This window comes from Mycteria americana, chromosome 6, assembly GCF_035582795.1.
Source record: "Mycteria americana isolate JAX WOST 10 ecotype Jacksonville Zoo and Gardens chromosome 6, USCA_MyAme_1.0, whole genome shotgun sequence".
Classification (NCBI taxonomy): domain Eukaryota; kingdom Metazoa; phylum Chordata; class Aves; order Ciconiiformes; family Ciconiidae; genus Mycteria; species Mycteria americana.
The window spans coordinates 55,916,468-55,941,954 of NC_134370.1; the positions used below are offsets into that span (position 1 = coordinate 55,916,468).

General features: G+C 38.8%; 1 protein-coding gene across 6 annotated transcripts in view; it reads left to right on the forward strand.

The window, feature by feature from the left end:
• Nucleotides 1-25,487, forward strand: part of RAB27A (RAB27A, member RAS oncogene family) — a 38,111-nt gene that overhangs the window by 7,757 nt on the left and 4,867 nt on the right. For 2 of the 6 annotated variants that reach the window (XM_075505988.1, XM_075505987.1), the window contains exons 2-7: nt 6,472-6,589; nt 18,473-18,508; nt 20,452-20,624; nt 22,330-22,415; nt 23,190-23,293; nt 24,055-24,178. In XM_075505988.1, the coding sequence (XP_075362103.1) occupies nt 20,472-20,624; nt 22,330-22,415; nt 23,190-23,293; nt 24,055-24,178 (467 nt within the window). In that variant the 5' untranslated portion in view covers nt 6,472-6,589; nt 18,473-18,508; nt 20,452-20,471. The remainder of the gene's footprint in view (nt 1-6,471; nt 6,590-18,472; nt 18,509-20,451; nt 20,625-22,329; nt 22,416-23,189; nt 23,294-24,054; nt 24,179-25,487) is intronic. The other 4 variants (XM_075505991.1, XM_075505990.1, XM_075505989.1 and 1 more) reach the window with 3 other exon arrangements.

Below are 25,487 nucleotides of genomic sequence, written 5' to 3' on the forward strand. Positions count from 1 at the left end.
ACTTTTTATTTTTAATAATAGATGTGCTTAAATTTAATTTGCCTTTAAATAGAAAATGTCTTTAAATCCAAATTGAAAGTAAATGTAAAATTGAATGATTGTGGCAGTATGTGCTGTGGCTAGTCTGGAGCAATGCATGTACAACATGGCCAGCTAGTGCGTGCCCCTTTTAGAACTGAAAAACTGTAACTGCCAGCTTTCAGTGGAGGCGTGCATCTGACTCTTTCCTTTATCCAGCTGCCCATTTTTTCACAAAGTGTATAGGAATATCTTTGTGGCTTCTTCCCCTCTGTGAAGGAAGGTTAAAACCGATCAACAGATTCAAATGTTGGGGAAGAATGCCCCTCTTTGTAATAAGCTTTGTTTCCTTAGGAAATCAGGCTAAGAGGCATGTCCTCATTTCAGCTTTGTTGTTTGCATTGCAAATTTGGAGCTTTGCTCCAAGAAGTCCTTATTGCATTTGCAATCTCCAGTGTGGTGTGTTGAGCCTTAGGGAATTTTTCTTCAGCCTAGCATCCTGAGGGATCACAAGGAACGGGAGCAGTAACATTTTTCTTAATTGGGAGTCGCACAGGGAGTGGAATAGGGCCAATGGAACTGAAAGACCTACTTTGCTAATGTACTCCAGAACCACCACCTTTACAAGCCCACCCATTCCTCTTGCATACTCTGAAGGCAATAAGATCAACTGATCAGGTTAGTCATACTTAACTTAGGGAGTCACTGAACACCTGTGGAAATGAAGGAGCTCTAATGTTAATGATATTCATGGTTTAAGAAATGGTAGAGGAGAAAAATAGGCATCACAGGTGTTTAGTTAGGTTTCATATGCTTTGTTGCATGGAAGATCGAACAATAATATAGGACAAAAGGAATACTTTTCTGTAGCTCAGAAGAGGCGTGCTTCTATATCTGTCAAGTAGCACAAATAACTACCCTTTCAAGTTTTCCTCCTCAGAGCAGATTTAAGGTGGAAAAGACACTGTTGTCAGCTTATGGGGAGAATGAAGGACCACTTGTCCTATTAAGTAGATTTACAAAAGATGTGAACAGGGTCTTGTGCTGGAAAGAGAGCCCAACTGTGTCCAAATTGGAACTCTGCTGAGATCAGTTTTAAAAAGCAGTGTCTTTTACTTGGCAATGACATGCTGGATCAGGTAGTGCAAAGAACAAATGCATATCGATTAAGCTTAAGCATGAATAAAAACATCAAAGCAACTTTCAAAACTGTATTAGTATTATAGGATTGTAAAACATTGAAAATCCTTTCTAAGGAAGCTGTAGTGCATGTTCCTTTGCATTGGTACAATGGCTTCCTGTAAAGCTACTACGTTTTTTAATTTAAAAAATACACTTAGTCATCAACCCTTTTAATACGTAGATAAAGATCATTGATCTAAAATGAGATTTGTAACTCTTCAGGCTGAAGATAGAGACATCAGATTATTAGCATGCTTTTACAGCTTCTTACCAAAATGCAGGGACACTTCTATCTGCATGCATTGCTGTTCTTGGTGCTCTCTTCATGCAAACAAGCACCCACTTCATAAGTTTTACAAAATGTGGAATCAACATAAGTCTCACAGAAGAGCTGTAGCATGTCAAGTAATTCATCCATCTTTAAGTTGAATATTCCTCTTCTGAGTACAGATGATTTAATTTGAATAGTGTGAATGTTGTCAAAATATCATTTCCTACATGCGAAAGGATCAAATTTGTTCATTTCAGTCAAAATCAATAATCATGATTGTTCTTAACACTAATACATTTCATTGCCATTTTAAATACAGAACTTTTTATTCACCATTTCTTGGTGTCTTAACACCTTGTACATGGACACTGGTTTTTTTCTATTATTTTCTTTCTAATATTTCAGAACTCTAATAAGAGACAGAGCGAACCTGCTTCAGGAATTAAAGCATTTTTTTTTTCTTTCCCTTTTCATTCAGATCTGGAGCAAGCACCTACCCTCTTGTCTTTGCCTCAGGATAAACTGTGCCTATGCTGACATTAACAGAAAGTGATGTGGAGGCAGTAAACTTGTAGTTCAACAGAACTGATGAATCAAGTAGATCCACTTGTTTGGGATAATTTTACCAGTCTTTTCTGAGATACTAACAGGTTCTTAAAATATAAGCAAATTTTATTTCGGGAAGCGATCTTTTGATGTTTTTCCTGTGAAAAAGATGACAGAGTTTGGTCTAAAGTTTTCCAAAGTTCTGATGTTGAGTGCCCAATTGCTGGGAAGGATTCCTGTCTTTAGGCAGTATGATGTTCCATGAAAACAAAACTGATGCTTTTAATTTGTCGATTATTTTAGTGTTAACTTTTTTTTTTTCTTGAAGAGACCCTGGTAACTCTTGGAAGTTAGTCATCTAGAGCCTCTCTTGGAGGGGACTACTTTTAAGAAGCTCTTTTCTGTGTAAAACGCTATGGACCTTAAACATACCAATACTTTCTCTCTTGCAATGCTAAAAGAAAGGTCTGTCACCATTACTAGAAACTGCCTGGATTGGCTTATAGTTGAAAGAACAAAACATGAAAGTTTTACTTTAATCTACAGTATTACTAAATATTTAGCAGATGTGCCTTTTGGGTAGCAGGAAGGCCTGCCTGACCTACTTTCATTTTAATCACTGAAGGGGTATTTCATGATTTGATGCTGGCAAAGTTCAGCTATTACATTTCTGGTGTGAAAGCAGATCTTCAGAGTGTGAGTTGTCTTTTCTTTCCTTTTTTCTTGGAGGGATATTGGTGAGAGGAAAGCAGAAAAAATTCAATATAAAGGATTTTGTCTTTTCCTTTCAGGTCTTTTTAGTTCTGTCTTGAGGTATTGGTGTGTTACTGCATTTATGGACTGCTGTGGCAGTAAGTAGCAAGCTCATTCACATCATAGCTTGTCAATTTTCCTTTGCAGCGCATCCTATCAGCCCCTGTAATTTTTTCCAGAGTGTCTTTTCATGAGAAGCTGACTTTCTTCCAAGTAAACAACTATAGTTATAGGAATCTGTCTGTACCAATTAATATGTTCATATTTTGCCTATTTGATTTTTTTCTCACCTCTTCTTTTTGTATTTTGTAGGGTATTTCTCTCACTGTGAAATAATTGCTGTATAGCATGTGCTCTGGCTCTTCTTGAAGTTTGCCAGCATATATATGAATCAGTTCATAGGTAGCGTGTCCCAGTGGCTGCTTTTCCCCCTCTTGTGTTTTTTAAGTTTCGTCTTTGATTGCCAGTAGAGGGTTTGTGGCACAGATAAGATTTGTGGATGCTAACAAATAACATTACCCTTGGCTGCCTGCTGGTTGGTTTTCATTCCATAGTCTTGCAGGTCATCTGTTGAATGTATGTGCAAAAACTATGGCTGTTGGTAAGGGCATGGTGAGTTTTTAGTGTGTGTTGGAAAAAGCCATTAACTGGTCGGAGTGCTGAAGAGGAGACCTCCAACAGAATTGGGTAACTGGGGGGGTGGGGAGGGTGGAGGAGGTTGACACTGATGAAGGTTGACACTGAGATGTAAACTTGATGTTAGCCAAGTTCACAGTTTTTGGCTTTGAAAACAGAGGTGAGTTGTTCTGCAGCATTATCTGAAATGGACTGTTGCTAGATCCTCTTCTTCCCCTATTTCTGTCTCCAGCGGCAGATGTCTTAATTCCTGCACGAACCACGGTCAGACAGGTAACAATCCAGCATTTTCTTCTAGAGAAAACACCTGCTACAGGACAGTTTGGACACTTGCAGCTTATCTCAAGAGCATGGAATGTATGAAGGCAAATATTCTGATGCTTATGATGAAGAATGCTCCACATGGTGCACTGTGTTTGACTCTCCTCAAATTTCCTCCTAAATTCCTAGGCCTGTATAGCATAGATAATTTTTTACAAGAAGGCCATAAATTCCATACATTCAGGTCATCTTGTTCATACAACCTGTTCATAAAACTTGTTCATAAAAACAGTGGGAAGACTTAATAACTAAATAGGTGGCCATTCCTTTGTAGAGCTGTAGCCTCAAAACTACATTTCACAGTTTCAGGACTTTACTGGTGTAATTTTAATCCCCTACATAAACTTAGAAAATATCCAAGCTCTTATAACCTGCTAAGATTTGGGTAGCAGTGAGAGAAAGGCTTACCATGAGCTGGCTGCAGTGGTTCCTGTTCCAGCTGCTGCCGTACCGTTTGCGTGTGCTTTCTGCCACCGCAGTAGGGTTGGCTCAGCTGTTTGTGCAGCATTTGCTGAGAGGATGCAAATGTGTCTATTTAAAAACAGATACTTAAAATAACCAAACATTTATGTCTTCACAGTTTGTAAACTGGGGCCCCCTGTTTTGGTACTAACTCTGCAGTTTGAAATCAATGTAACTTCACCCTCAGAAAAGAAGCTTTATTTCAGCTGTATCTTCCTAGTAAAGTCTTACTGTTTCAGATAAAACCCTTTCCTGGAAGGGGGAAATGGAAATCAGTTGGTATTCCACATGCCAGGTTGGTAAGAGGAAAGTTAAGAAGCCTTGTTTTGTCCTGAAATCAAAAGCTGAAGTCTGGAAATTATTTATGAATTGCTTTCCCCTCAAAGATGACAAAAATCTTACTGTATGGAAGAGCTTGAACTCCGTTTACATTGCTGGTTGAGATTTCTAGACAGGCAGTTTGTGTTCAGCATGGGTAGCCATACCCCAGGGCTGTTTGCAACATGACAAAAGAGTTGTTGCTTTGTCTGTCAACACTTCTTATCCTGTTCCTCCTTCTGTGCTCTGGAGCAGTTACCACAAATTCTTGGGTGCTTGTGGTCTGAATATTTCTTCACAGTAAGCAAATGTGCTGGTATCGATCAGGGAAGCAGATAAAGATTAAAAATGTTCACATTGCTGAAAATTGAGCACAAACTTTTTTATTGCATGTGGGAGCGAAAAAGGAACTTCTATATTCTTCTGAAACTGGTGAAATTTGTAGAATACTGGAATGAGCCAAGAATGGGTAGAGTTTTAAAAATTATAACCTGTAACAAAATGTCAAAGAAATGGATTTTAGTTAAATCTGGAAAAATGCTAAGGCAGGGCATGAAAAAGTATTCCACCACAGATAGTTGTTTGCCAGCTCTGTGTAACAGAACTTGGATGTTCACTGGGGAAAGGGCAATAAAAATTGCCTTGATTTGCAGGAAAGGAGGCAAGATAGTTGAGACAAGTGAATTAAGGAGCTTGTGACGTTGTTTTCATTACTGATAGATGAATGCATTAAGGATACATTAAATGTTGTAGCAGGCTTGTCTGCAGTACTTCTTAAATTATAAGACTGGAGAGTAGTCTTAGAAATCTTCTTTCTTACTTCTCTGCTATTGAAACACCATGAGGAAAGAAACCGAGACAAGAAAGGGTTGTGCAAGGTGACCCGTCTTCTGTAAAAGCTCACATCTGCTAAATCGTACATGGTGATTGCAAAACTCGCTTTGTCCATACCTTTCAGTCCTCTACTGTTAGCATGTGTAATGTCAAGAGCGTTTGTGAGAGGGGACGAGGCCTGGTGGTGACCGCAGGTGGCTGCGTAGTGCCTCTCATCCCTTGGAGCCAGTGCAGGGACCTCTGTCCAGTGAGTGCCTTGGTGCAGACACCAGTACCGTAACATGGCCAGACATGTGAATCTTGCTTTTTGGGTGTCTGCGTTAACAGGCCCTGATGAATGAACTTGTTGTTGAGGAAGAGTTGGTTTACATGTTGAATCAGAAACTTTATTTCCTTGAAATCATCTAGATGGGTAAAATGTCTGTGTGTGTCTCTTAGGATTGAGGGAGGGGCTTGCAGATTTAGCTGCAGTGGCTCAGAAGGTTTCTGGCAACATCTTAACTCTGCTCTTTTGTTGGAGCTTGTTGCTATCCGAGGTGGTTCAGCAGAAGGGGCTGGATGTGGATGCCCACAAAGCCCCGGGTACTGCTGCCACTGCCCACCCGAATCCTTCCAGCTCTTTCTCTCATGGTCTCACTCAGGTGTCTTCGTCAATTTTGTTATCAGTAACTTTTTTCTGCCATCTGTAAAGGCATAAAATAAAACCGGGCTCAAAACTGAAATTCTCAATTAGGTTTTGCTTCTCCATTAGGTTTTGCGAGCATTTGGTGCTTGCTGTGTTTCATTATAGCAGGCTACTGTGTTTGCTGTATTTTATTCTATTTTTTTGTAATGAAACATACTGCAACTTCCTCTCCCTGTGACAAGAAGGGGGAGTAGTTTAAGCAAAGGCTCAATGTTTGTTACGTGGTTTAGGGAGATCTAGTTAACTAACATTGCTTAGTTTTAAAGGAGGCAAAGAGATCACTTGATCGGTCAGCAAGACCACATGACAAGCAGCTGAATGTAATTAGGTGGGTAGGGTGGTTGTGTGGGGCTGGCAGCCTTGCATGTCAGTGCGAATTTGAGCTATTATTCTGGACTACACTATTTTGTTTTTATTTTTTTTCTCTGCTGATAACTACCTGTAGATGAGAAACGGCTCTTTTTGCATGACTATGGTATTCAACAGATCTGAACTGTGTCAGGAAACTCATCACTGAAATACCCTTGGAAAACTACAGATCTATTTGCAGCTGTTAAGCATAGGTATGTAAACACTTCCTGTTTTTTATTTGTTTTCATAAGATTTATTACATTGTTTTCCTTGAGCTGACAGTCGTTGTATGCCAACTGTTCCTCTGTTAAGAATTTTGAAACAATGTTGCTGTACTTTTGACAAACTGCCTGAAATATTTTGATTTTGAGAGACAGTTCAGCATTGCTGCATCCTCATGTTCTAGAGGGAAAAGTAATCTTAAAACTGGGAAGTATACTGGCTTAGGTAAAACATAGGCCTTGGGTTGAAATGACAAAACTGCAGCTCTTTGGTGTGTCTTTGGTCATTGCTTTTCGCAAAGAAATCAGTCAGATTTAAAGACAAACCTGGGTAAGTTTATCAATAAGATTAAAATAAATGACTGCAGTGACCAGTGTCTGGATTCAGTAACCATAAGATGCCCTTTCTGGTCCCAAGTCATCAGCCTACATTTCCTTCTGTGTTAAGTCAAACTTGGTCTACAGTTAGAAGGTGGAATTAGACCTTTGATAGTAAAGCGTACTGTGCAAATAATGTTTCATAATGCAGAACAAAGTAACTCAGTATTTTTAAATGTTGTACTGCTTGAACTTTTTGCCCCTCTATTTATTCCTGTGTTCTCATTAACTTGTAAAGATAAGTTATACTTAATAAAACAGTCCTTTAGAATGGTGGATTTTTTTAACCGGGTTGCACACCAACATGTTTATTCTCACGCATACTAAATGTAATGATGATAAAAGGAATAAAAATGATGTGTTGGACAGTCTGTTATTTTTAATTAGCAAAAGAAATTGGACTGCAAGGAACCATGAGAGCTCATCTAGTTCACATTCCTTGTTCAATCATATAGTAATGTTTTCAATCTTAAAATTAATTATGGTAAAGACAATATGGGGGTGGGATGTTATTACTGTGTTTTGTATTGTCCCCGGAAGAAACTCAAAATGTACAAGCCCATCTGACTAGGTCATTCCTTACCACCCCAAGCATGAATCTGTAATCAGGCATCCTTTCTAGCCCATGCGTTTGCCAGTGTTTTTCTAATCATGGACCAAAACTCCAGTTTTTGTAGACTGTAAGTAACCAAGGAGGAAGAGTTCAGAGAACAGAAAACAGTATTCTCCTCCACTTCTGAGGGAAGGTCACAAGGCTTTCCCAGGGTTTTAACTGAGGTCTAGCATAGAGTATTTTAAGATGACTTTCTAGTCCTGATCATCACCCCTTGACTTGTGTTTATGAGAAAGAAGTGACAAATTCATAAATGTAGTTAAATAAATATGTTTTCTTGCTGTTTCCTTATAGACATCCTCAGTGTATGAAAAAGCTTATATAAAATAACTGGGAGGAAGGATTTTTGTAAACATTGATGCTTGACTTAGTGTTTTTTGCTATGCTATGCTGGATGGATTGGTTGTCATAGTTGCTTCATTGTAATTTACTGTTATAGAATGCTTTTCAATTACTGCATTACATGTGCATTTTGAATGTGTGTTACAGAAACAATTTCTAGCACATTTTAGGGTAGTGATTTCTAATAGCCTAAGTTATTTGAGGATTAAATTTTGATAATGTTGCGATTCTGTTCTATAGAGCAAAACAATATTCTAGCATGTGGTGCTGCCCCCCTCCCCTTTTCCTCCCCATGCTCCCAGTGGGTTTTGGTATATTTGCTCTTTTCCAGCATGTCTTTCATTTACAACACTATCTTAAACAAAACACCCTTAGTAGTTAAGCCTGGTAAAGACAAACTAGGAATCTAATTCAGCTGGAATTCTTTAAACATGCCACTAAGAATGGCGTCAAAGAGATATTGGGGTTTTTTTTTGCCTTTTAAAAAAATTGAAAAAAAGGCCACCAACAAAAATCTGAAACTATACAAAATTTAAAGAATGAACTCAAAAAATCTTAAAAGCAGTTAATGGAAAAAGACCTGGAACATATCCTAGTGGAATGAGGGAAATAATCTCTAGTCAAAGGGAAGTAGCAATAACTTTTTAAGGAGGAAAAGTTAAGAGTAACTTTACTTTGGTCTAAGATGTTTGGCTTCATAACTAGGAAATAATATAGCTCCTGCTTCTGAATTTTGTTTAAACATTGTGTCATAGGGATAAAGTTTCTTTACAGAAATTCAGTTTTGATGCATTATGGTGCAACTGTTGGTGTCAACAGAAGCAGAACTGGGATCTTGGTGAGGTGAGAATTCTCTGGGAGTGAGTGGGTTGATGTATGTTAGCATAGCTCCACTATAGGCACTGCAGCTGTACTGATTAGTGCTAATGGATATTTTCTTTTTTCACATACTGAATTTGTTTTTACTGTAATCTCATTATTGGGTTTTTATTTCCTTCTATAGGAAATCATATGCACTGGTTTAAAATCAAACCAAACACTGCAAGCTAAAGTCAGTCTTTTAACAGAAGATGAAACAGCAGCGCCTACTTTAATGAGTCTTTTCATATAGAAACTCTTGCAGACAAGTACCATTGCATACTCCCAGTTTCTTGTGACTTGTGCACAGAAGTGTGTAGCTGAATAGATTCTTTCATATCTACTTAACCTTTATATGCCATTTTTCTTTTCAGAGGTTTGATGCCTTTCTCAGTCATAATGTAGAATGTAAAAAATTGCAAATCATTATATGAAGTTGGTCTGTCAGTTTGCGTGGTATTTTCGGATTCTTCATAAGCATGCAAAGTTTTATACTTAGTGTTAATTCAAGAAAGCAGTCTGAATCCACTGTGGTATGAAAACTATATATAAGTTTTCCTGATGCAGTTTTCTACAGGGAACTTGCAGTGCTTGGATCAATTAGACCAGTCTGACTGGCAATTTATTTCCTTAGGATAACTTTGTATATTTTGTCTGGAACTTGGGTTATAGAGATGGTTGTTCTGTAAGCTCGCTGCTGCTAAGCCATTTCTTAGCTATAGCTGAAACATTCTGAATAATAATTTTAATGGAAGACTTCTGGGGGAAGTTAGGAAATTGCCTGTTATTGTAGGTCGGTTAAAGTGAAACTTGAGGACACTGTATATCTGCATGAAATGTTAAGAAAGAATTCTGCAGGAAGGCATCTACAGCATGAAAAGCTGGCAACAGCTACCAGGTTTTAGCCAGGAGTGTTACTCTACAGCCATCTGGGGGCCCTCCCTCAGTCTGGGAATAACTAAAATGAATAGTGTGGGCAAACTGTGGCATTAGGCTTGTGATTCTTTTTGCTTTCCTTGCAGGGCTCATGCATACCTCCATGGTAAGAATTAGTGTAAGAAATTCTAGTTTGCTGTGCCATTTATCTGAGCAGTCTTTGCTGTATGTCAAGATTTAACTATAATTCATGCTGTAATATAGGATTCTGATCAGAGTAGCAAGATAAATAGCGTTGGCAACTCAGGTTGAAAAACAGCAGGCTTTTTGCATGGAAGGTTTGTGTTATGCAGTTCAGCCCACTTAATGGGTGCTTCTTTTGAATTATCCCTTCCCTGAGTCTCTAGAAAAGAAGCTGTGCTAGGATATGAATTGAAGCAAACATTTTGCCAAAGCACTGTCTGAATATTTTGGCAGATTGCAGAGCCTCAATAGAAAGCTTGGACAGTGTTAATACATGCTGCAGTTCTGGAGCTGTTCAAGTGAAAGATTCAGTGGCTTGTTGAAAGTATGGGCTTATTTTTCAATTTTTGCGAAAAAAACCCCAACCCTCTAGTTTTAGCTTTGCTTTGTTAGAAGAGTTTAAGAGTCATACTTTTGAGCCACAGGCGTGCTCCAAAATGACTGTCTTGCTGTCACAGATTGAGATTTCTGCTTTGCTGTTGCACGTTAGTAACTTCCTGAAGAGAACAGGTCGTGGCCTATTGAATGCAGCCTGGCCCTATTTCAGGCAGAAGTGGTGTTTTATTATGCAATGGACAAGTTAAATTATGCCCATAGTATTCTCAGCAAGTTATTTCTAACCTTTTCATAGCATTTATGAAACATATGCATCGCATATGCTTACTATTTCCAGACATGTTTACTAAAAAATCCTGCCCAATAGTAGCTGAAAGTATCTGTCTCGGACTGTAGCTGTTACAGACTCTGAAATCAAAAGCTCAGTCACTTTTTGAGATCTCTTGAGAGCAGATTATTCACGACTGACCCATCTCTCCATTTCTTTGAAGTGTCATGCTGCCAGCCTGCAGCGCTGTGACTGTCTCCACATTGCAGTGGTTGCCAGCATGATCTGGAGTACACCCAGTGACCTTGGCACCTGCAAAGATGCTTCTGTCAAGATTTTATGATTTTTTAAAAGTTTGGGAGAGGTGAATGCTAGCTGTGAGCCTCAGTTTTATCAATCTAGATACATCCTTCCATCTCCATCCATGTGCACCACTTCCCTGCTTAGCATGTCTGACTGTCCCTTGTATTTCAAGTCCAATCACATTGGATTTGGGATTAAGGAGTAGAAGGAATAACGTTTTCTAGTTACTAGACAGGGTTTTTCTCAACTGACGGTTTCCCTTGTTTTCCCACAGATAACTATAAATTTATTTTGCCCTTTTTGATAGATCCATTTAAGAAACCTTTCTGATTAAATATTTCCACAAATAACTTCTTATTCCTATTGTCATTCCCAATATTCATAGATCATAGAGATTTTCCAGCTCATTAGAAATGGATATTGATTAGTTGTTCAGTCAATAACTTCGATAACCAGTAAGTTTTCTGAGGAATAGGATGTTTTTGCTGGTGGCTGGAAGCGTGATCCGATACATCAGTCCCGCTCCAAAAGGCTACCATGCCTTGTGGTTAGCTGTTTTCATTTGGCAGGTGTAGACAGACTAACTTCTGATGGACTTAAAAATCTTTGGATATTTCCATGTCATCTAACTAATGAGAAAACTGTTAAGTTCCTGAGGAATAAGTAGCCAGAACAAAATGTAGGAAATGCTATATACTGTGTCCCCCTGTTATTTATTGTTGAACTAAATCAAGTAACTTGCACCAAAAATAAGGACACATCACAATATTATAGAACAGCAATAATGCTAAAGAATTGTAGCAGCTGCAAAAAAGAGTAACTTTTGTTGCATCTTCCAATCAAAACCCCAAGTTAGCAAGGAACAGAGTTTACCTCCTATGAAAAACAAAAGAAGCAAGTATTTCCAAAGGATGAAAAAGTGCATTAAATTCTGCACTGAAATTCTTTCCTGCCTCACCCCTTTGTATGCTTGAGCACATCATGTTAGATGAATGATGCAGTTTTATTTTATAGTCCCATTTGTATCATATTTGTGTGGGTTTCACTTTTATCTAACAGTGACTAGGTGGTATCTTCAGGTTGTCTGTTGCCTGACCTTCTCCATAGACTTTTAATTGACCTAATCATGATAATTTATTTTTGCCAGATTATTTCCCTCTAATGCAGCATGTATCTTGTATCCTTCATGAGCCTGGTGGTGTGACCTTTTGGAGAAGCATTATCTGTATTCCAGGTTATCTGTCCTACAAAACAAGGTGGAAGGCAGCTGAGAACTTTCCTGCCCTGGAGGAGAAAAATATATGTATTTTTAAAGAAGCTGCAAATATTTTCCTCTGGCTATTTACAGCATGTGCTTTAATGGGCTTAAACAAAGAACCTGGCCTGACTAATGTGTATTGCAGCCTACTGAATCACCCACACAGGGAGAGCATAAAATGTAATACTTTCTTTAGCATGAGTACATGCACATGCTTTCCCTGAGATGTCGCTTCATTCATATTCTAACTGCATATATGAAATTGCTTCCTTTTTCAGTTTTTAGATTTTTTTTATCTTTCCTTATTCTTTTTATTATGCTTTTGCATGTGTCTGCTTATTCTAGCTGTCTGCTGGAGATTTTTGTTATCCCCAGGAAAACCCAACCACTTCTTTAAGAAGTGCTCAATTCTTATGATCCTGTGTGATTCTTATTATCTTCTCCTTTATCTTTCAGTCACTATTTCTGAGGGCAGAAATAGAAGTGTACTCCTTTTCCTTGCCCTTCTGGAGTTGGAAGTGTTGCTGAATGGGTGGGTAGACAAACTTCTGGATATTTCCCTCCTGTGAATACAACCAGCTTTGTGGGTGAAATCCTGGTGGCTCCTGTGTTGATTGAAAGAGTTAGAAACTGTGTAAATCTATGTAAGACTGTCCTTCATAATTCCTTGATACTGTCAAGAGCAGGTACAGTGTAGTGATGTGTTACAAATGTTAAGGTTAGGCTGTGGGTAAGCTATGAGCTGGGTCCCAAAGCGGTCAGCATTGCCACATCAAGGAAGGATGCTGGGCATCACTCTGAATTTCCTGTTTATAAGTTAGTGAAAAAGCATGGCATGTTAACTTGTAAGGCATTGTGGCATAATGTATTTATTAGAGGAACAGCTGAATGGTTGAGGAAGAAGTAGTATGGAGCAGTTTTTTAAAAAAAAAAAAAAAAAAATCTTTGCTTTATTTTTCCCAGTCTACTCTGGAGTTTGTTCACATGGTACACACATTTGCTTCACTGCTAGAACTTGAAAGCAACTTCTGATGAGAGTTCAAAGAGGTAACTTGGGAGGCAAAAGCTCTCTTTCTCAGGAGAGGGACAGGTCCTCTCAGGGAGTTCAACTGTTTTCATCAGATACCATTGCAAATCTTTATTTATTTACAGAATTTTTTTTACCATGAAGCATGAAAATGTTAGAAACTGATGAGGGAAAAGAGATGGTGCTGTGCTTTTTGCAGAGAAGTTGAAACTGCACAGAGATCCTTCTGTATGGGTGATGTTGGAGTACCACCTGCAATATTCCTGGTTTTATTTTCCATTTTTTTCCAGTTCCATGCTGTCTTTCATTCCTTTATGTAACTGAGCCACTCTTTGAAATTCAGCCTCCCTTTCATTGGTTTGGTTATGCTGAAATGCAGATGTAGTTGCAAAACTAACTGTTGTTTCCTTTTCTGGCTTCTCCATTCCCAGTATCCCCTGGCTGTCTGGAAATGAAATCCAGAACCTACTATTTCCTTGCATGGCCTGTTGTGCAAGGTTCTCACCACATCTGCAGACGTGTTGCTTCACTTAGCCTTTTTGTGCCCCCCTTTCTGGCTAGGATCATGATTTTACACCTGGCATCTCCCATTATAACTCATTCTCAGAGTGCTTTGTGTGCTTGTCAATTCTTGCTCTGCAAAATTCTGCAGTTCCAGCAATGCTGACAGCTGACAAAGCATTGTAGAGCATCTTCAGATGAGACAGAAGTGACAGCATTTGGAAGCTAAAGGCTTGCAGCCTATTTGTTTGCAGGTATTTTTGCAGACTCCTATCTTGAGCACCCTTAAAATGACTTAGATCCTTCCAAGAAAGAGACAATCCTAGACATTGATCCTGCAATTCCTTAGAATTCCTCTGTAGTTGAAACTGAAAAGGTCATAACAGTGAAATATCAAGTAAAGCAATTGAGAGTAACCAAAAGAGAAATGCTCAGAGCAACTGAATCTCTTCCTCTCATTTGTGAGAGGAGGGGATATTTTCCTTCTTGTTATTTATGTTACAGAAAAGTCCTGGAAGTTGCAGAAAGTGCCATTTTGGCCAAAATTAAAGCAAGCCAGGTAATATATTTTCCTAAGAATAAAATAGTGCAGCTCAGAATATTTCAGTAAAGTGCTTATTTATGAACTCTCTTCCCCCAGCATAGCAGTTCCTTGAGTTTATAAAAAACTGTTGTCATAATTTATTTATATTACATTTGTACATATCTGGCAGCTTTTAGCCAAAGGCACTTCTAATAAAGTGTTGACTAAGTAGGAACATTGTTTAACTCTCTGTCCCTTGTTTCGACAGAGCTGGCAAGTACCTGATGGTGACCAGTTTTGCAAACATTAAGGTGCTGCTGAAGCCTTAGAGCAGGGTGAGGCCGTTTGCTACGCTTCACCCACGCTAGGCAAGAATGTGGTTATTGCTTTGCTGTAGTGTGATGGGAGTGCTGGTACAACAGGATTAGTGAACGTATTCCTTTGAGGTCCAGATCACTTTCTCAGTGCTTCTGCTCTAACAGATCAGGTGATGTATAAAACAGCTATTGAAGTTGTTTAAGTCTGTGTAGTGCCCGGGTGAGAAGCTTTTTTAGTATGAATTTACTTGCACTTGCAGAACGATCAAACTTGTACAAATGCATTATTACCATGTATTTGTGTTTCCACATTGTCCATCGAGAGACCTGCAGTATTTTCCTTTTCTGTCTGTGTGGGATTTGGACTCCTCTTCCCCCAATGCCCATGTCAACTCTTTAATCATAAGCATGCAGCCTCAACTGCTTTTTAAGAATAAAGCCTATTTGGGGAAACCTTCATTTGCAAAGCATTTTTGAACTCTAAATAGCATTGACTTTTTCATGGTATATTTACAAATATGGCTTGATTATGTATGAATACAGTGGAACCTTCTTAAGCAGACTCCCAACTTTTTTGCCTATTGCACACTGCTCTTGCTGTGATAGATGCCAAGGGATGTAACCCTTTGCTGTGTTCCCTCCATCCATTGAGGGCTGGATCTCCGTTGCAGGGGGACTATGCAGACTTCACTGCAGTTTGGCTCCTACCTCTAGGACATGGCCTAGTGAATGTCCCACTATTCCAGTAGGGTCTGGTTCTCCCGAGCAAAGAAGGCAAGGCCAAGACACAACTCATCTGTCTTTGTAAAATCTACCTGAAAGCTGAGTGACACTTGCAGAAGGCGGACACTATTAAAAGTCAACTGTAACTCTTGAGCATCTGCTGTCCATCCCCAAAAGCATAATGTGATTAAATCCTGTGGTATTTTAAAATACGAATTCCTTATTGGTCTAATATCTGTGTTTTGGCAAATTTGAATTAGTTTGTCTCTTTATAGTTGTGTGGCATATCCATGTTAGTCACTGGCTTTATGGCTGGCTGCACTGCAGATTGGGGATGCTGGGGTGATGTCTGAGTTTGTGTACAGAGAGTCATTTCACTTGGTATGAGGGGGAAGAGTGGGTTGAGTCAAACAAATGGTTTTATTTAAGTAGTCTCCTACAGAATAGTGGGTTTTTTGCTCTTGGGAGGGCTGGCTAGGTGGTGTAGTGTGGGGAGGACCTCCACACTCCCAAAAAGCTTCCCCTGTTAAATATGTATTGCTTCTCTGCGAAATGGGGTGGTGGTGCAGGTGTTGGTCTGAAGTCACGCTGGATGTAATACCTTATGTTTCAGTCTTTGCTGAAGAATGATTTTTCTCTTCTTCAGTAAACATGGCTTTCACCATGGTACCCATGGGGCAGTGTCCTGTCCTTGAGTCTATACAAGAGAGAAAGAACAGAAACAGCAGTTTGCATTAGAGACTGCTGTATCCTCCTCACACCTGAGAGAGAAGGATGTAAAGCTATGAACAGAACTGAACAGCTGTGATCCATATACTCCATCATTAATACATTTTTATATGAAAACACTTGTTAGGAACAATGTATTAAGGTGTGTGGGTGATTTAGCAGGTACTTTACATCTGCTCTTAGGTAGGTCATGCACAAATCTCTTCTGAAATGCTGTTTCCTCTAGGAATAAATGGGACATGTGAACTGTGTAATTGCTTCCCAGCCATGCTGTCAGGCAGCACCCTCCTTAGACATGAGGCACACCTCTCTATCTCTGAGCACCCATCAACATGAATGCAAACAGGTGACACGTAAGCCTCTTGGCTGTGTGCTAAAGAGGTGGTGCTAGAAAAATACTCCTACTCGAAGTACTATCTCCAGTGTGCCCTAACTATTCCTTTAGCAGAGTTTGGGGTAAGTGGTATACTTTACTTTAAATTGATGTGCTTGAGGACTGTCTGATTGAGAGCATGCTCAGATTTCCTGAATTTTACACTCTCTGTGTGTACACATTTTTATTTGCAGCTCAATGCATTTATTTTTTTGGCTTGTGTTTTCATTTATTCATCTCTTTGTGCCTTCTTCTTTCTCCCCTCCATCAGCTCTGTAGCAGCACAGAGTTGCATGTTTTGTGCAAGGCCAGTTTGTTCAGAAAGCATATTTCCTGTCCCCATACTGCACAGGGGAAATCCTGCATGCCAGGACAATTTCCTTAATTTGTTCAGGAACACCACCACTGTAGTCTTGAGTGTCTTATCACACAATAGGGTTGTGATATTTTGTGTCCTGGAGGCAAAAATACGAGCCTGTTACGTTGATGCCTGTTAATGTGAAAGTACCTTGAACTAGGAAATCCACTGAACAAAAGCAGCACTTGCTTTGCAGAGCATCCCTTCTTGGCAAGCCACAATCTGGATGTACGTGTATGTGGAGGCTTCAGAGTGGCAGCTGTACAGGCACAGCTTAAGTGATGGCTGTGGGCATCCTGTCAGCAATGGAAAAGGCCAGTAGAGTTTTCCCAGCACTTGTTCATAGCCCCGGTCCGTCTGCATGCTAGGCAAAGTGCAAAGCGAGAGCTGAATGGGATTCAAGGAGCGGTTTACAAAAGGCAAAAACCCCGGAGGGCTTGATGTGGAGCCTAAAACTGTGTCCATCAGTGAATTTTTTCAGCCAAGGAGTTCTTGCTCTTAGAAGCAAGATTTGGGAATGATCATTCTATAATGAATTACGTTTTTTTTTTTCTTTTGGTGACCTGATGAATTCTAACTGTATCATCAATTTTTTCTGATTCTTCCTTTTCTGCCTCCCACTCTCCTGATATACAAGGTATAGGAATGTGGAAGGAAAGACTGGAAGGTGTGAAGCTATAAAGCCTAATTTTAAAAAAAGCAAAATTGGAAGGAAAAAATGGCATGGGTTTATAGTAACAGGTCCATGACTCTTAAAAACTCCACAGCAGTTTTTGCTATGAATATACTTTGCTGTGAATATATTCTTATTTCTATTGTGTGCAGTTGGATGGGTCTGGGCCCTAGGACTCCAGGTCTCGGAAGTAGAGGGTGGAGATCACTTTTTAAATATTTGTACAGGGAGGAGGACAAGGCTTGAACCTGCTATGAAAATAGCTCTTTGCATGTCTCCAAGGATAGGTTAACTGTGCAGGGTTTCACAAGAACTACTTCCTGGAGGTATTTGAATAATAGCTTGACATTATGGGGTGCAGTGAAAGGTGTGTGCATTTCGAAAGCCTAAGGAGAAAATTTCCTTCTCAAGCAGATCCTTTAGAAGGCACTTTTATGCCCTTTCTGTGAAGGCTCCTAGTCCTCTCTGTTATCTGCAAATTGTATTTGTTACCAGCCATATGGAGAATTGAGGGTTAAGTGGTCCAAATGATGTGGTGTATTTGTCTGAACAGATACTCTACAAATCAGATATGACACTAGAGTACCTTTAGGTTTTACTTCCCCAAGGTCTAACCTTGACCTTTTTGTTTTAACCAGAGCTTTCACCCAGCTCTGTCCAGTGGAAGGGTGCAGCTGAACCGTAACAGCTTCTTACAGCTCCAAGTAAGAGCTGTAGCGCCCTTTCTTCCTCCGTAAGGTCTTGCACAGGGTGCAAGATAAATTAGCTTTCTTACCACATAAATTAGCAGTGATTAGGTGGCACTATAATTTTTATCTTTTACTAAAAGTATGTTCTATATGCCTATAGTTACCTAACAAAATACCAACAAGACAAGGCAATTACTGCTGTACAAGTGGGATAGCGTAGTAAAAGACATGAAGCTAGCTTATCTTTGTATAATATACTGGCCCTAAGATTTGCATTTAAGCCTTTTTAAGCAACAATTAATTTAGGGGTATTGAAGCTGAAAGAACATGTACTTGAGTAGAGGGGGAGCTTACACAGCCCTTTGCCCTTTAAGAACATCTGAGGGTGAAAGAAACACCATATCAGAGATGGAAGTCTAAATCAAAAGCAGTCTTTAGTAAAAACCTCCTTGTTTGGTTTTTAAAATATTTTTCGCTTTCTTCTAGTGCATTTCAATGAAAAGACCCTTGTAGAGCTACAAGGTAGGCGATCTGATTTTATTTTTTTTTTTTCTTCCCCAACATGGGGGAGGATTTAAAAAACGAAACATAACCCCCAAAATCCCTTTTGCTGGTATGTGTGAGTGTGTCTAATGGATCAGGGCTTTTAATTTCTTCTAAAAATGTTCTTATGTCGGTGTGTGGCTGCCTGTTCCACTTGTTCATTTGAACATACTGTGCCTTCAGATCTGCGTGGTGGATGCAGGCCTGCAGTTGTGGTATATTTATGTAAAAAGCTCACTGATAACTATTACTGTGGGGTTTTTTGTTTCAATCTTTTACTCTATTGCAAAACTTTCTATTAAAACACAACAGTGGAAAGTGAATTAGCTGGCTGTGGTGTGGTAGTGAGTGTGAACTCTGTCACCTAAACCCCCTTTCCTGCAAGGTTTTACTGTCATTGAGGGCATAATGTAAAATATGCCTTGGCTGGGGAAAGGGAGACTTCAAAACTGGAAATGGCAAAAAAGTGTCAGATGCTTTCCACTGACTCTTCAGTTGGAGAGTATCTGGGTGTAAATCTGACCGTTGTCTGCGTTTGATCGTGGTAAAGTCCAGTCTTGGCTAAGTCAGCTAATCACAGTTCTGTCTTGTAACTGAGAGCAGTACTAACATGAAGTTGAAGCTTTAAAGATAGTTATGTTTTTAGCTTAATGGTGGTGATTGATGCCCACATACTTGAGATACGGAGTTTGTTCCAAACCTCAAGCTGTGAGTTGCTATTCAAGAAATGAATTGGTGTTTTGCCATTGATGCAAACTACTGCAGTGTTTGACTTGAATAATTTTATCTAGTTCAAGCTACAAATAGTTTCAAAAGTACTTATTTACAATTGAAACAGCAGATTTTACTTTTTTTTTAATCTTATTCCATCATCTATCTTATTTTTTGTATTTTGGTATCTATTTCCCTCCTTCATAAGAGGCAATTTAATGCCAGTTTTATGTTGCTTTTAGAATGGTTATTTTAGGCTTATCTTTTCATGTTCATTTCTTTGAAAACAACATAAGGCAGCTCTCTACTGTTTGTTTTGGGGGAAGAGCGGCTCAGTAGCTACTCAACAGGAAAGTACTAGTTGCACTTACATCATTCCTTCTAGTATATATGACATTTGCCCGTGATTTTTGTTATACATTCTAGCTGTTACTGCACTTTGATCAGACTATGTCTAATATGGTTATTTTTTCAAAGGCACAAAAAGGATAGAGAGAAATTTCTTAAATGCCTATGGGCCATGGGAAAATGTGTGTGTCGTTTAATGGCAATTCAGAATCAAGATTTAGTTTAAATGATTAACTAGCATGATAAAAACTTTGAAAATTGGTCCTCTAAACAAAACAAAAAAAACCCCAACAAAACCACCACCACCAACAAAATGTTGCTTGGTTATTTTTCCTCCTGGTATGAAAAAACTTTTTCAAGCCTGAAAAATAGCTATTAACAGAAAATGATTGACATTTTAATTTAAATATAGTGGGCAGTCTGGAAAAAAGAAATTTTTTTGCATATGTTAATAATGTCACAGTGAATGTGAGGTCAGAATTGCGTTGCTGGTATGTTTCGGTAGCCTTTGCCAGCTTCCACGCAGATTAAAATCAGTTCTGCAGTTCATGTTCCAGATATCTTGAATATTTTGACTGTGATTTTTCAGTCTTTCCTGAAGAAGTTAAAATTGTGTTGCCTTCTCTTTGTAATAAGAGGAATGTGAGAAAATTAACTATACATTTTTTTGAGTCACAGCTGAATTTGATACTGATAATTGGCATAATTGAGAGTTTAAGGCAAAACCAGTGTAAAAGAGTACAGAACTGGTCCCACTGCTGGATGCTTTATAGTTCAAGTAATGATTTGTATTTTAAACATTTCTCAAAAGAAGCCTTGGCAGAGGTCTTTACTAACTAATCCTTTTTGCTTTGCTTTTTAAGTTGTCTCCTGAATTCCCACTATGTCTGATGGGGACTATGATTACCTCATAAAATTTCTAGCACTCGGTGATTCTGGAGTAGGAAAGACCAGCCTTCTTTACCAATATACGGATGGCAAATTTAATTCCAAATTTATTACAACGGTGGGCATTGACTTTCGGGAAAAGAGAGTGGTGAGTTTTCACAAACTGTGTGGTACTTTAAAATGGTATCTGTCTTGGTGATGGCTAGAATCTATTTTTTAAAAATCTAACCTGCCGATCCTTATGTTACACATTTAATTAAGGCACGTTAAGGCATTTAATCAATAGTTACTGTATACTTAATCTTGTGACAAGGAAATTATCTCATTTTACCTGGTTATTTTTGTCATTGTTGTGTGTTGTCCCCCCTGCATTTCCCCCAAAGTTAAAGAAAGAAGAGCTGATTCTGAGCAACTACTTCTTACTGCTCAGCAAGTGTTGATGAGTGTATCTACTCCGTGAGTTCTGCACATACTACTTGGAGTAGCACTTTTATTGTTGAACTCCCTTCACGAGGAAGGATTGGGCTGTCATAAAAATGTTTTTGCTGTTTGTGAACTGAAACGGCTAGTGAACAAAGACTGCAATGTTGATTTTAAAACTGTTTTAAAACATGTGAAGGAAATGGGATAGCATGATACATGGAGCTGATCTAGTTTCCTAAGCAGTTACCACTATGAGAGAACTGTGAAAAATAAGGTAGGGGGTTTTTTTAACCCCTGAATTGTTATTAAACTAGGCAAATGTACTTTTGACATGAAGCTGAGCACTGCATTATGATAACCAATTGGATGCTAGTCCTTACTGCACTGAGAAATTGAGTTGGCACAAGTTTTTTTCATTCTTATGTAGAAGTGTTAAATGCCTTTCAGTGTAGTCTGATGATTTCCCAAGTGTCCAGAAATCTGGATGGGGTAATGGGCATTGTGCAGACTGGCTTTTGATAGATGAGGTGTACCACAGTAGTGGAAGGAGTAAATATCTTGGTGAAATGTGAAACTGGTCTCTTGAATAAGTATTCCTTTTGTGGCATAGTGGTTTACTTGATCAGCTTATTTGATAACTCAGGATAAGATTTAGGTTTCACAACCTGAATCATATAATCCACAAATTCAGCAAGTTTATGTGTCTCTAAAGATAATGTTTGTAACTCTGGTAATCTTAGGTACAATGACAGTTGAAGGTAAAGAAGACGACCTAACATGAAGTGTTCTAAACAAGAAATGAATCTATTTTTATCTGATCCTTCCAAAACTAACAGATGCCCTTATTTATATTTTCATGCTGAGTAAACTCTTGAGCTTTTATTATTATCATCCAATTTCTGCTTTTTAAGCTGTGATATGATAAGATCTACCCTCAGCTCTTTTTCAGCAATCTTTTGGCAGCTAAGAAGAGATGTCTTTATGAGTATATTCTGTTTGCTAATGAGGTTCTGTTAGTGGTACAAATTTATTGCCAGATTGTATGATCTGATTGTTGCTTTCTTATAATTACATTTTAATTTGAACATGATACAAGATAATAGCAAAAAATAGAAAATCAAAATACTAAAGTTAAGCTTACCTAATTAAACTTAATGGCTGCTCTAAATATTTTTTGGAGTCCATAGTCCATTGGATACTGTTTTTCCAGTTTCACTTTCACCCTTATTTTTAAATATTCAATTGGATGCAAAATTAAAATGCAACCCATATTACTTTTGTCTTATAAAGCAGAGGGATTGAGTTGTAGTTGGGATCTTTGCATCGGCAATGCTAGTTTTGCTATATTTAATGACTTTAAATGTCAGTTATTTTGTGTTCTATAGAGGCTGGACTGCTAACACTCAGTCTTGCAAATTTACCTTTTACAGGTGTATAGACCCAATGGGCCAGATGGCGTTGGTGGCAGAGGACAGAGGATACATCTTCAGCTCTGGGATACTGCAGGGCAGGAAAGGTATATTCCGTTCCCCCACCTAGCAAGTAAGGCAGTTGTCATCAAGCTAGGTGCAAAATGGAACCAAGTACATGAATTCTCTTTATTGATTGTTACATTTTAATTGTATGACTCAAGATGGGAAAGTGCGGTTACTTTAATTTTAACAGTGATGGAAAGTTTCCTATGAATACCCATTAAATTACAACTGTAACTTACAACTGTAGAACATAAAAAATGTAATTGTTGCTTTTTGTCTTTTGGAAACTTTCAGTTTATTTTTTCATGGCCCATGCATATAGATGTTTTTAAAGCTTTTCTTTTTTTATTTTTCCTTAATTTTCTGTAAATATGTTGAAGTCTTGGGAAAGTTAGACAGGTGAAGTCACCTCAAAGGATTCTTTTCTATTTGTCTATCAAAAGACTAACATCCTAGTGGTTGATAGTCTTAAAATCAAGAACTGATGTGTATAGGGGACAAATTTCTGTTCGAAGTCTGAATTTCATTCTTACTTTAATTTCTGAATCTTGATCAAGTCATGCTTCATAGTAGAAGACACTATCTAAAGCTCTCACGCTTGAGTGAAATGTCTCCTTGACTTCCTTAGGCCTCGATTAGGCCATAGTAATGTTAACAATTCTTGTTATCCTGTCCCTACATCAGCAAAACAATTATGATGAATATTTCATTCTAGTTAATTCAGTCTTAAGGTACCTCAATTTTATGACTGTATGGAATTATATTTTCAAAGTAACTTGTCACATGAGCCAACTAATTTCACTTCGCTGGTCTAGGTTTCGTAGCTTGACAACGGCTTTCTTCAGAGATGCCATGGGGTTTCTTCTACTCTTTGATCTGACAAATGAGCAAAGCTTTCTGAATGTCAGGAACTGGATAAGTATGTCATTTCTTTATTCTGTCTTCTTTCTTCGTACGGGCGGGGAGTGGGGCTATGTATGTAAATATGAAGTCTCACTGAGAAATAGAACTGAAAATACTGTTTTTTATAGCTTTCTCAGTAAAAGAAAGTAAATGTTGCATTCATAACTGTAATAGCTGCTAGTGGTAGCTTCTAGTGCTTACCTGAAATTCAGCTTTGACTACTGAACTTTAATCTTAACCTATACAAAAGCAAGCTGAGAGAACATCATATCCCTGACTCTAGTGATATTCAGTAATTTAAGTGTGTGGAAAGCCTATGCAAAACTCTATTTTGACTCACCTGAAGCTTTGTCAGCAAAACTTAATGGAAGGCAAATGTTACTAGGCTGGTGTATCTAGGCGAAGGAGTTCCCAAACTGCATCATCCATCAGGAGAGGGAAGTATATCTCTTCCTGGCAGCTCACTGAAGATGCTTGGTGAGCATAACTCCATAAGCTACAAATACACAGCTTCTGTGCTAACTTTGTCAGGCTTCTGCTCCCCTGGCTTGTTCCCTGGCTTTTTCACTAGGTACATGATAGTGGATGTCCACCTGTTCTCTGGCTCCTCAGTGCAATAGCAGAAGTCCTGTGAGATAACAGAGAACATACTTGTTTTCTGTCTTTCAGAGAGTCGTTTTCCTGAAGGACTTTGTGTCCCGTGAAATGTGGTAGTGTTCTTAGTGAGTTTTATGTGTTACAGTAAGTTGTGACCCCTATTCATGTTGCTGCTGTTAGGTCAGCTACAAATGCATGCATATTGTGAAAACCCTGACATTGTATTATGTGGAAACAAGAGTGATCTGGAAGACCAAAGAATGGTGAAAGAAGAAGAGGCTAAGGAACTTGCAGAAAAATATGGGTAAGTAACTTCCTTCCAGTTATTGCTGTGTTTAAAGCAGAATGAAATGTTTTCTGTAATGCCTTTTCTGTATACTGAAAGAAAGGTTATTGTGAGAATAAGCATTTTAGAATGCTTAACTGGCTGGCATGATATCTTTTTTTCTGTCAGAGATTAATATTTTCTTCATTGCCTAAAAATTCATACTTAGTATTGCAATAATCTTGCACTGGAGATTAGTTAATCTTCTTTCCTTGGCAGTAAACAAAGTAAACTTTCACAAACATTCTGAAAAAGAGATAGAATTTAGCTGGAGAGGCAGGTGGATGATGGGGGCCTAACTCTTTGCTCTTGCCTGTGCTGTGGCTTTCTGTGGGGCACAGAAAATCCAGGTCTCTTACAAAGTGAAATCGGAAAGAGCATTTGGTGAGGTGATGAGTGTCACATCAGATTTGAGGGAAAACAAAAACAATACCAAGCAATGATATCCTAATTTACAAGCTGAGTTGTTTTACAAAAGTTTGTTGTATGGTAGCCATTGTCTCTGGCATGGCCATGGAAACATGTAGCCTCAGTTTCTTTGAGAGCCTTGGGACCCATTCACCGGCGTTTGGACAGTGTGCTTACAGAGTGCTGGGTTCCCACAGAAGAGCAGTTTTGGTCCAGACCATGGTTCCCCTGTTCTCTGCTCCCTCCCCATTCAATCTTCCCTCAAATATTCAAGCAATTTTTTGTTAGGACTGTACCTTAGGTGAATTCTTAGTGACTTAGCCTCAAAGGGGTCAGCAGTGTTTTCCTGCAGGCATCTGCACTCTCAGAGACTCTCAGGGAGTCTGAAAACCAAGTCAGACCAGCAGGAAGAAGGGTGGCTTTGCCCTTCCCCTTCCCTATAGGCACAGGTCATGTGTCCCTAAAGGAACTATGTGAAATCTTTGTTCCTATCAGATACTAATTAATCCTATAGTACTCTTATAGTCACTTAATTCTTCCACGGGTCTCATCTCTGGATTACATTTGCATTTCAGTGTGGATCAGAAGTGCACTTTTGAAGCAAATCTTCTGATCCATTTATTGCGGTTTGATTCACATAGTGGAGCAGCTTTCTAGCATGCGAACTGGATTCCTTCTCAGTTGAAAACTAAACTAGATGATGGGCTCCAACCAGTAATCTGCATTCAGTCTGAGGGACTAGATTAAAGCTGGTCCAAGGTAAAGCCCACAAAACATGCATAGTGTGAACACTAGGTCCTCAGTGCTAACTGCCTTGTTCTGCAGGTCTAGTCCTGTTGTGTTTCCTATCACATAGTCACAAATTAGCTTTCCTTGACCT